Consider the following 12,598-nt stretch of genomic DNA (forward strand, 5'->3'; position numbering starts at 1 on the left):
ATAATCTTATTTTTGAAGTATTTTATTTGATTTCAAATTATTACTAGTTTATTAATTTTTCCTTTGTCGGAAAATTCAACGATTCTTTGATCCCAAGCTACATAAACTTCCTTCACCAATTACCGTTTCGGTTTTAAATACTTTTTGTTCACCAATGTATTTTTTATAATAGAATCTTTTAACGCAAGAGCATTTTTTCCCCAATCAAACACAAATTTCCTCATTTTCGGATTCTAAACCTTCTATTTCATAAAATAGATGTTTTGTTTCAAATATTGTTAATATTTTATAATTGAGTATCCATAAACTGTAGATACTCCTTTGAATGTGGGCAATTCTTTTTTATTTTCATAAATTCCCATTTAGCAACTCTGGTGGGTTTAGAGAAAAGACTGTTTCTGAGATTGAACCGCTCATTGTTTTATTCGTTTCCTTGGCTTTTTCTTATGAGTATTTTTTTTATTTATGAGTAATGTCATTTTCAAGTTTACTTCGTTGTAGAATTCTGTAATACTTAAACGTCCCTGTCCATGGTTGCATATTTCTGATTCGAGGATATTGAGTGGTCGATTATCGTTACAAATAAAAATCAATTGCTTGTAAGTTTAAAACTTTACCATGGATAGTTAAAGCGTCATTACTGCCCCCATGATTTTATTACTTAGAATTGTTCAAGCAATAAAATATTGTTCGCTTTTAATTTTATATTTCTTTTCTGCTGCTTCTCTCCAGACTACATATTGGATCATTTCACCTGTGAACTTTGGTAAAGATTTAACTACAGGTTAGTTTCGCATTTTATAGTTGGGTCAAGTGCTCGGATTTTATAATCTTCCACTTTATTTCTGATAGCGTTTAACTGCCCTTCTATCCCTTCAATTTGTCTGGTCACTTAACCCAATTGTACATTTATTAATCGGTTAACTAATTCCATTGTCAGATTTGTGGCGCTGGGTATCCCGCCCGCAGAATAGGGTGGTGCTGAACCTCCATTTGCCATTGTTAAATTTAAATCTTCAAAACTATTTAATAATCTTTTCAGATTGATTTCTTTAATTAATTGTTAAAACTGATTTTGTAATGTTTAATTTTAAACTTCATAATATTCCCTGTATCTTCCTCTTATTTTAATGATTTCTTTTAATTCTTTCTTTCTTTCTTTTCTTCAACCTCGGCGTGAAAATTTTCTTTAGAAACTTCTTGAACTTTCAATTATGTTTATTGTAAACAGCTTTCCGCTGAAATTGTTGTACTGCATTGTGGAATTGAAATTTGCTGTCTGATGCAGTTTGATTGAAGCGGAAGCTGGCAAAGGTAATGACAAAAACGAAGACAAAGGAAATGCCGCCGAGATTCGAATTTGAAATTTGTTTATAAACTGAAATTTTAAATCGATTTATAAACTGGAGTAGAGTGCTATGTTTTCGGGTTTTTAATTTGTCTGAATATTGCAGAAATTTTTGTTCAGCAACAATAATGACTCGGCTATTGATCGTGATCAAGAAAATATATATTTGACATGATCGGAAACGTTTTCGTCTGCCTTCCTTTCTCAACGAGTAAGGGGTATAAATAGTGCTGCGTTTACATCTTAATAATCTATATACTTCCCGGAGATCTCAGTTCTCATACGTGCAGAAACGGTTATAACCTTTTCAACGAACCTTCTACTGCACGAGTAATAAATAGATTTCATAAATTTATTTTTTATTATTTTTAGGATGGCCAAAACGTGGAGTCAATGAGACAATTTTTGAGTACTATGTGGATGATAACGGAAACTGGCAACACTGGAGCACACGCGTTGAAGAATTTCGATATCCAGAAGATGAAATTCCAGAGTTTTCATCTATTTTAGTTCCGAATGTAGATAATGTGCGCACTGCTTTCCTTTTACATAATATTGCTAAGCAGCTCAAGCAAGTTCTTTTAATTGGTGAGCAGGGTACTGCTAAGACAGTGATGATAAAGGCCTATATGGGTCATTACGATCCCGAAGTTCACATTTTTAAATCCTTTAATTTTTCATCCGCTACCACGCCTAACATGTACCAGGTAAAATCAATGCATTTTTTATATAATATGTATAATTAAATGTTTGCAATATGTGAAAGTGAAAAAAATATAATTTTTATTTCAGAAGAACACCAACATATTACAATTAGGTCTCAAACTGAACTCTGATAATTATTCTGATTTCATTGACGTTCAAGCCTCGGTATCGAGCTTTTCTGATATGGGTTCGGATCATGAAGAGAAAAAACCTTGCGTTTCTCTTGGATTCAAGTGCATTCGCTCTTGGATACAAGTGCTCTTATATTCTTATAATTTCTTTATTGAAATCGATACTTTTGTTTTTCGGGATTTAAATTAGGGGACGGATGTTTAGTCTACCTGTGGGTGACTTATCTAGAGTTGGGGCTTTTCCACTCTCGAGGATCATGTGACAATCTTATTCTTATCTGCTATCTGTTGGGTTATATGCTTTATACAGAGTCAAACTAATTATTATTATGACAGAAGTTGTAATGCATATAATTTAGAAAAATATATAATGTTTTACATGGGATTCTACCATTTCTCTCGTTTTTAAGTGATTTATTGGTTTTAAACGTGTGACATTGTTGGTGATATAAATTGTTTGTTAAAGTCTGCTAGATTATTGGAGATTAGGAATTCATATGTTGCTTAGATCGGCAGCTAAAAAAAATTCGGAGCAATCCGATCAGTCCTCTGTGGTCCCTCCACTCTGTGATTGCTAAAAATTCCGAATTGGGTGCACTGGTTTCTCAACCAGTGATTCCACCTGTCTCGATTAGTTTACCACCACAAGGGAACATTGAGTCTGGCACAAGTTGGCACTTCAGAAATACAATCTGCAGGGCCAAAACCTCTCGCGGTGGTTCCACTAAAGAAACAAATTTTCGTTTCTCGGCTTTTTAACTTCTTTTACGCTAGGGACATGTCATCTTTCTAGATAACTGTCCCAAACGACCTTTTTTTGACCATATGTTCGGGTGATTTTTGGCCGGATAGTATGGTGGTAAAAGAGTTCGAAGCTAAGATCAAAAATAGGAAAGAATAAGGGACCCGTGGGAATTAAACTTCCGTCACGTGGACAGGGTGTATCTGTCTTGTTTTGTATTTTATGGCCAAAATAAGTTGTCAAAGTCTTAATTTCAGCTAAATTAATTTTTAGGCAATGATGCTTAAATGCTAATGGTATTTGAATTGAAAAATAGGAGATAGCCGTGATTGGTGTCAATGTTGTTTATTTGGATTTTTTGGGTGTGAGCCGTAACAAATAACAGAAGTAACATAATCATTGTACGCCATATTCCTGTGAAATTGGAACTTTATTGAACTTTTTTATTTCTTAAACTCTAATTCTCTATTATTCGATTATAGTCGATTATTCGACTCTATTTCGATTTGTGATTTTATAATGATCGGAGTCTATTTGTTCTACATTTTCGTGAATATACCATTTACATTCGCGACTCTAATAATTAGTTCTTACATTCTAATATTGCAATTGGGCGTATACCTTTATACTTATACAGTGCCGCTCAACTGAATAGGTTTGAAAAATCTTTCTCACATTTCTCTTTTTAGTTTTTCTTTGGTCCAATTGCGTTTTTTTCTATAATTTTTTTTTTTTTGTTTTGAACCTTCAATTCCTTACTTATTATGTGCAAGAAAAAAATAATGGGAAAAATGCAACGGTAATTCGGAATTTTGCTCTAATCGTGAAATTTGCTCAATGTGTGGACTATTCTTGGCTCATCTGAATAGGTTTTACCAAAGACACTTGAATAATATATAATATTAATTATTAATTAATATTATTATATATAGTAATATATTAATATTAATATTCTAGTGTCTTTGGTTTTACACTTTTGACTTCACTTTTTGTTTGACCGCGTGATTGTAAAGAGTTAAATTATTTTGTATTATAAAATTTAAATCATCTTTTTCTAAAATGGGCCGCGGAAAACCTTTATCCGATTTTAAAAAAGGTCAAAGCAAAGGCTATATTGAATCTGGCTTAAAACACTATGTAATAGCCAAGAAAATAGGTCGAAGTCAAAACGTTATGAGTAATTTTCTACGTAATGAAGCCGAATATGAAAAAAAATAAAAACTGAAAACAAATATTTAACAACACCATCACAGAGGCGACTTATTCTACGAACTGCCTCAAATTATTACCTTTCTGCTGGAAAAATTAAGGAAAAATTCGGTGTAAATGCTAGTGTGGCCACGGTAAAACGAATTATTAAAAGTTCGAAATACTTGAAGAGATTAAAAATTAAAAAAAAAACACCTCTCAATGATGTTCGTAAGGAAGCACGACTGCAATTTGCCCGAGAAAACATGACTTGGAACAAGGAGTGGAAGACGGTGGTTCTCTCCGATGAAAAGAAATTCAACCTCGATGGACCGGTTTGCTATAACTACTATTTCCATGATATAAGAAAGGAAAAATGTTTTTAATGTTTAAAAAAGCCTGGGCAACAATTCCACTAAATGAAATTAAAAAATGTTATGATTCCTTACCAACCCGTATGTATGAAGTAATTAAAAACAAGGGTGACCAGTGCCTGGTCAGGTGAACAGTGTCTTTTATTATTATTTAAACTATCCAGTGCCTTGAACTATCGCTTTATAAAAATGTATACTTTATTAAATAGTTTTAGTGGTCATAGCTAATCAGTTGAGCCAAATTAAGATTTTTTGTTATGTTTAAAAATAAAAATGATATAAAAACAAATTTTAGAGATCAGAAAACTTTGCTATTTAACAAATGACTGGTGTATTCATACATACAAATTTATTTCGCTTAAATCGGATTGCATATAACTAAGTTGCAACGTTTCAAACCTAAACAAATAGTCAAACCTATCTAGTTGAGCGGCGCCGTATACAATTACTACTACTACTACTACATACCGAATAAATATTAAAAAAAAAGATAAAATAAAGATTTTTTTAAATAACTATAAAGAAAACAATTTTAATTTGCATGTTATAAAACAATCGAAATTATTCGCTTGCAGACGGCGACAGAGCGCGGTTCTATGGGTTAAATAAAATAATTATTGAACAGTCAGAACAATAAAAGTGCTTCACTTTTTGGTTGATATGGCATATAATATATATATTGTTAAGGAAATATGCCTTCCTCATAATTCACTTATACATTCCTCGCAAAATAAACAAACATTTCTCGATATTGCGCATCCACTCAAGCCGTAATCAAAACACAGTCGCTAGGCAGGCACATAGCCACGTAGCACATAAGAATTCTTTTTCATATTTATGCACATACGCACATACACTCTCGCGCAGATGAAGTAAACAATCCACTACACCAGCACATCTAAAATTTTCTCAGACCAATTGTTTTAGTCTTAAGCTGATATTCAATCAATAAAGCGCAAAGCGGATTCATTCGCAGTTTTTATTTATTTCGGCGTTGATCTTAGTTCAAATACGGATCATTTATCGGACTCAATAAGTCGGTAGGACACTAAAAAAGTATCCGAAAAAAATAACAGCAAGTGGAAAATAAATTAACTTTTATAATCCGATACTCATGACCAATTACGCTTGTGAATTTCTTTACTTTAACTTGGATTATAAATCCATTTCGGTTTTCCTAATAAAGTGGAAGAAAACAAAGAAAATCACCAGATGATTCATCCCATAAGTCCAACGGCAGGAGAAAGAAACATTACAATAATAATAAACTTATAGAAAAGTAAAAATTTTTAACTAAGCTACCAAATAAGCAAATAAAAAAAATATACATCTAAATCAACTTATAAGCTGAATACAAACCCCAAACGACAAATTACAAACTTTTGGAAAATTTCCGAGAAACACAATAAAAAGGAAATTTACGAGCATTCCGCGAGGAAGCTGAAAGTAGGCGTCAACTCTTAATAGCTAAACTGATGCTGATGGTATTTGAATTGAAAAAAAGGAGATAGCCGTGATCGGTGTCAATGTTGTTTATTTGAATTTTTTGGGTGTGAGCCGTCCGAAATACCAGAAGTAAATTAATCATCGTACGCCAGATTCCTGTGGATTTGGGACTTTATTAAACATTTTCTTTTTCTTAAACTGTGTTTTATAGTAATGCCTGAGTCTATTACGATTTGTGATTTTATAATGATCGGAGTAAATTTGTTCTACATTTTCGTTCGCTTTGAATGGGTTTTGCAATTTTCCCTTCTGTAGAGGACCTTTTCTACAATATATAGAGTGTCTATATTAAATTCTTTTCTGTCACTATTTATTTTTTTTATTTGCCTCTCTTTAATTTTTTGAGTGTCTAAAATTGGTCGACCAGAGTAAAGAAAAATGTGAGCAAGGGTCTGTCCAGTAGCGTCATGATTAGTTTTGTGATAGTGTATGTAAAGAATAGTTTCAATTTTGATTAATTTAGCTTCCTTATCGCTACCAAATAAGCAAATAAAAAAGAAATATACATCTAAATCAACTTATAAGCAGAATACAAACCCCAAACACCAAATTACAAACTTGTGGAAAATTTCCGAGAAACACCATACAAAGGAAATTTACGAGCATTCTTCGAGGAAGCTGAAAGTAGGCGTGAACTCTTTATAGTTAAGGTACATCTAAAAGGTAATAATACCGACCTTATCATTTATTTGCAAGCAATTATGGACACTATTAAGGCACTTATTCAAAAATTACCAACTAATTTGTTCTGTATTTTGGCTCATCATGAAATTCCCGATTTAAGAACGCTAATTAACGTAGCACAAAATGAGGGGATTTTCGAATAACACGTGTTCGAGTTACGGGGTGTGGACTGTCACCCGCTCTCCGCTCCCTCTTACGTTCTCCGCTCCCTCTTACGTTCTCCACTCCCTCTTACGCTCTCCCGCTCTTCACCACAGAGTCTCCGAGGAGTCTCCGCTGCGCTTGGGAGAACCCAACGCATTAGAATAAGCTTTAGTGTGTAAAACTACCTCGAACAATAAAGCATACGCCGGTCGCGCCCGCGCTAATTCTACAAGTCTTCGAGTGTTTTTTCGAGTGCTCTTTTTTTCAGCAAACTAGGAATTTTCCAGGACCAGCACCACCCATCACCCCAACATTTTGGTCCTTCGAGCCGGATCTCCTGGATTTTTTCAAGTTTGTCCTTCAGCGACCAACTTATAAAATAAGTACGAAATCTCCATACCTTTTAATTGCCGGTCTGCAGCAAAGGGTCCAACATCCAATTTCGTTCAATTTGCTGTCAGATTTATTGTCAGATCTAACGGATTTCTCCGACAAAAGGCAATTAAAGGAAATTACTATCTATTATCCATTTTCACGGGCGCCGCCATATTACCCACCGTTCTAAATTCTAAGTTCCATTTTCCGAATATATTTAAATATTCATCCGAACAGTGCAAAATTCCAAATGTGGAAAAGTGAAATTAATTTGTGCCAAGTTCAGTGAAAATTTCTTAAGTCCAAAGCTCTGCCAAAAGTGGCAAACATTCCGTTTTTCGTTTCACTGTGTCCAACGCAAGCCAAATTCTTTTCAACACATTTGTTTTGCTTTAACTCCGCACTCCGCTCAATACAATTTGCTCTGCTATACATAAAACAACAAACAACACATACCCGCTGGCCATTCCAAGGAAAATATTAATTAAATATTTTCCCGCCATTTATCCATATTCATTGCACGAATTACATCTCCATTTTCATACATATACATTTACATTGCACGCATTACATCTCCATATTCATACATATACATTACATCTCCATATACATACATATGCATATACATATCCATATACATTACATATCGTATTGACATACATTGCGCAGATTATCTGCATTCCCTTTAACCAAAGTTTACCAAAGTTTAAATCGCCTGTGTCTCAAGTGCCGAGGCAGAAAAGGCGTATAACCAAAGTTTACTTAAGTTTAGATTGTTTCCCGTCGGCAAATCCAAATCACTAATAAAATTTATTCCAAGTGCCGACGCGGAAAAGGCGTTTTATTTTCCATCAATGTTTTTCGGTAAATTTCCAAATTAATTTCCGAACAATAAATAAATTCTAAATTAAATTAAACATTTTCAATATTTATTAAATTATTTTTTAATTTGAAAGTTTTCAAAAAAAATAATTATCGAGAAATAAATAATACGATCGCCACATACAAGTCGTTCACCCGCCCAAATATTTCATTTTTGTATTGCTTGGATATTAGTTTGGGGGTGTTTTAGAAGTATTTACAACGCGGAGAAAAGACTTCAATTCCAGTCATTCCATGTTCTCCGTTTCCAGTTGTAAATAAAAGAATAAAATTTTCTTCGTTCTAATAAACATCTTATATCACCGTGTTCCACATTCCAAGGGTTTTAACCGTAAATAAGGTGGACCCAATTACCATAGATCACAGGTCATTTATACAATTCGCTGTTCACTCCGAGTCACCTGTCCGATTAGCCTAAACTACGGCGGTTCCACTTCGTAAGTTTTACACCACTTAAATTATTAAGTGCAGTCTGAGGAATCTGTCTACTTTTTCAAAAGTTTGACAGGCTTCCCTTCCATTTCGCATTTCTTTGATTATGCCCATCGGGGACGATAAGAAGAAATTGTCCGCTGACAAGCCCAGGTCTATTTTTTCACCACAAGGGCCCAAGAGTCCAAGAATCCCAAGCATTTCGGTGAGAACGCCTGCGCAGATTTCCGACGACTGTGCTACCCCATCCAAAGCCACAGTACAGCGCACAGCTAAAAATATGGCTGCTTCAGATCTAGCGCTAGCCAAATTCATTTCGGTTTCTGACCGCTTAAGCGAATTTGAGGCTCAGATCAACACTCCGGAATCCGCAGCTCCAACCGTCACGATGCTTGGCGTCCGTCGCGACCAAGTCCGAACCCTATGGGACAAGGTTGAGAAGGAATACGATCTCTGCTCAGAGTGCCTTGTGTCAGCAGGCGAAGCGGCAGCAAGCAACATGCCTATTCTCAGGGCTAAATACAGCTATTGCTATTCAGTCTATGAAAGGTGTGTTGCCCAGCTCGTTGATAAAATCGAGCAGGGCACTTCTCAGTCCATCCCAACCGCGAACGCTGCGCCCCAGGCCTACATTTCCTCTGGCTGTCGGTTGCCTCCATGCGATACAGAAGTTTTCGCAGGCGACTATCTTCGCTGGCCGACTTTCCGGGATCTTTTCACAGCCATTTATATTAATAATCCACGGCTGACTCCAGTTGAAAAGCTATTCCACTTAAATGCCAAAACAAGTGGCGACGCGCATGCCATAGTTTCGATTTCGCCTCTCACCAACGAGGGTTTCCGCTCTGCGTGGGAAAACCTGATAGAGCGTTTCGAAAATAAACGATTATTGGTAAACAGTCAATTGAAAATACTGTTTAATGTGCAGTCGATACCACAGGAATCTGGGGCGGCCTTGAAGGTACTGCAAAGTACTGTTCAAGGTTGCTTGACTGCCTTAGAACTGTCAGGCATCAACACGGAGAACTGGGACTGCCTGCTGGTATATCTGTGCTCATCCAAGCTCCCGAAGATAACTCTCTCCTTATGGGAGCAGTCGCTACATAAGAAAGCCGACATCCCGACATGGGGAGAGCTGAACACCTTCCTCACAGAACGTCATCGAACCCTAGAAGCAATTGATGATGTGAGACCTTCAGTACCGAGTCAGTCGCATTCCAAAGTGATAAACTCAAGTGGGCCCTCTAGAAAATTAAATTCCTACGAGGCGAAAGTGGCTCCAAAATTGAAAAGTTGCGACTTGTGCAACAAAGAGAAACATCCTGTCCGTGTATGTCCGCGGTTTCTCCAAATGTCGGTTGACGACCGGTCAGCCTACATTAAACGGAAGCAGTTATGCTTAAACTGCTTCGCAACGGGACATCAGCTTCGTGAGTGCAAAAGCACTCACAATTGTTTTACTTGCCGTGGCCGGCATCACACGTTGTTGCACCGAAACAACCTCTGTTCCAGCAATTCAAGCCCTTCAAATCCTGCAAGGCCAATTTCCGCTAATCAGGCCAATTTCGTTCCAAATGAACAAGCCGGTGTTCAAAATTATTTCGCCACGGGCTCAAGAGCTATCCTTCTTGGCACTGCCATAATCAATATCTCCCATCTTGGCACTAACTTTAAGGCACGCGCCCTGATCGACTCCGGATCAGAAACGACATTCATAACCGAGCGACTGTTCAATCTAATTAGATTGCCATTCCAGGTGGTTCAAGCCCAAGTCTCGGGCTTAAACCAAACAGTAGCTGCTCAGTCCAAGAAGCTCTGCAGTTTCACCATTCCATCTCCGACTAGGCCCGCGTTGCAGTTGGAGACGACGGCCTATGTCCTCCCTCAACTAGCCGGAAATCTGCCTTCCTACCCAATTCCGCAAAATTTCCTTCGGGATCTTCCCGATTTTCCACTGGCGGATCCAAAATTCTATGAGAGCGCACAAATAGATGTACTTATCGGAGCCGACATCCTGCCTTCGGTGCTTCTGAGTGGAGCAAAAACCAACATCTGTGGCTCTCTCTTGGGGCAAGAGACCATTTTCGGCTGGGTACTAACTGGGCCAGTGTCAGCCTCAGCCCAAAGCAGAATTTTCTCTTTTGCGACACAGATCTCCCAAGCGAACGATAATTCACTGGACAAACTCCTCACAAAATTTTGGGAGGTGGAGGATATACCAACAAAGTTGGTAAAAGAATCCGATTCCATGTGCGAGAAGAATTTCCTTCAAACGACCACGAGAAGCGAGTGCGGCAAATATGTCGTTACTCTGCCTTTTCGCGACCCCGAACATATCGGTTCCGGGCTAGGGCATTCTAGGTCTTTCGCGTTGGCTCAGTTCTTAAGAAATGAGCAGCGTCTAAAAAGAGATGAGGCCTTGAAAGCGAGATACGATTCGGTGATCCAGGAATATCTCGACTTAAAGCACATGGGACAAGTTCTTCCTACGCATGATTGCAACGCCTATTATATGCCACATCACGCCGTCTTAAAACCGGAGAGCGTAACTACTAAACTCCGTGTAGTATTCAATGCCTCCAGCCCATCATCGAATGGTACCAGTTTAAATGATATCCTTCATGCTGGCCCTGTCTTACAGTCCGACTTGACCATTCAAATTCTGAAGTGGCGCTATTTCCGATACGTGTTCAACGCCGATATCGAGAAAATGTATCGGCAGATCTGGGTAGATCCGAGACACACTCCATTCCAGCGAATACTTTTCCGTAACAATAGAGGGGAAATCAGAGATTTCGAACTGAAAACAGTAACCTTTGGAGTCAATTGCGCGCCTTTCCTGGCGATCCGAGTACTGCAGCAGCTAGCAGCTGACGTAGAACTCAGCCATCCAAAAGCTAGCAATGTCATTCGAAATTTCATGTATGTGGATGATGTTTTAGCTGGAGCGGACTCCACGGAAGAAGCTCAGCTCATGGTGCAAGAGCTCCGAGACGCGCTGAATTCTGCCGGATTTCCATTGAGGAAATGGACCTCCAACCAAAAGGAAGTTTTAGCGGCCATTCAGAGCAACCATCTTTTAAATACTGATTTTCTCGAGATCGATGCAGAAAGTACTGCCAAAACCCTCGGTATTCGCTGGAAAGCAACCACCGACGAATTCTTATTTGTTCCTCCAGAGTTGGCTATCGAAACGTCCTTTACAAAACGCCAAGTCCTGTCCCAAATTGCCAAATTGTTCGACCCTGCCGGCTGGTTAGCACCGTTTATCGTTCGAGCCAAAATTTTCATGCAGGAGATTTGGCTGCAGGAACTTGGGTGGGACGAAAACATTCCAAGTGAGCTTTTTCAGCGATGGCTGAATTTTCTTCAAAGTTATTCAGTGTTAGAGCAAATACGCATTCCACGCTGGCTATCGTTTCGTCCAGATTTCAAGGTCGAGCATCATGGCTTTTGCGATGCGTCGCAAAAGGCTTACGGGGCGGCCATATATGTCCGCGTAGAAGTGGGCAGCACCATTATGGTGCAACTCCTGACCGCGAAAACCCGGGTAGCACCAGTCAAAACGGTTTCCCTCCCAAGATTGGAGCTGTGCGGAGCGTTATTGCTTTCCGAAATGGCTGCAGCCATCATTCCGCAGATGCCTACGACTAACTCCGAACTTTACTGTTGGACGGACTCCACGATAGTGCTTGCATGGTTAAGCAAGCCAGCATGCCAGTGGACCACATTTGTAGCCAATAGGGTGACGAAGATCGCCCAGGCCACAAAAACAGAGAATTGGTCTCATGTTCAATCTGAGCATAATCCAGCAGACCTGGCAAGTAGAGGAGTTTCCCTCCAAGATCTAGCCGATAGCCAGTTATGGTGGCACGGACCGACTTGGTTGCAAAATCCACGCAACCGATGGCCAACTCAGGTCAACGCTCCGGTGACCGACCTGGAGAAGCGTGCTCTAAAAGTCCATCTCGCGAAAGCTCCTTCTGAAGAGTTGTTGGCACGTTTCTCCAAGCTAGAGAAAGCTCTACGAGTCCTTGCCTATGTTTATCGCTTCATTCAGCGGTGCAGGAAGCAGACATCTCCAGCT

The 12,598-nt window shown here is 38.4% G+C and overlaps 1 protein-coding gene across 1 annotated transcript in view; it reads left to right on the forward strand.

The window, feature by feature from the left end:
• The window catches only part of kl-3 (male fertility factor kl3), a gene marked incomplete at its 3' end in the record, with an annotated part of 226,785 nt that overhangs the window by 160,905 nt on the left and 53,282 nt on the right, over positions 1–12,598 (forward strand). Inside the window, exon 11 of the mRNA NM_001111012.3 lies at positions 1,721–2,055. Within this exon, the coding sequence (NP_001104482.3) occupies positions 1,721–2,055 (335 nt within the window). The remainder of the gene's footprint in view (positions 1–1,720; positions 2,056–12,598) is intronic.

This window comes from Drosophila melanogaster, chromosome Y (assembly GCF_000001215.4).
Source record: "Drosophila melanogaster chromosome Y".
Lineage (NCBI taxonomy): Eukaryota > Metazoa > Arthropoda > Insecta > Diptera > Drosophilidae > Drosophila > Drosophila melanogaster.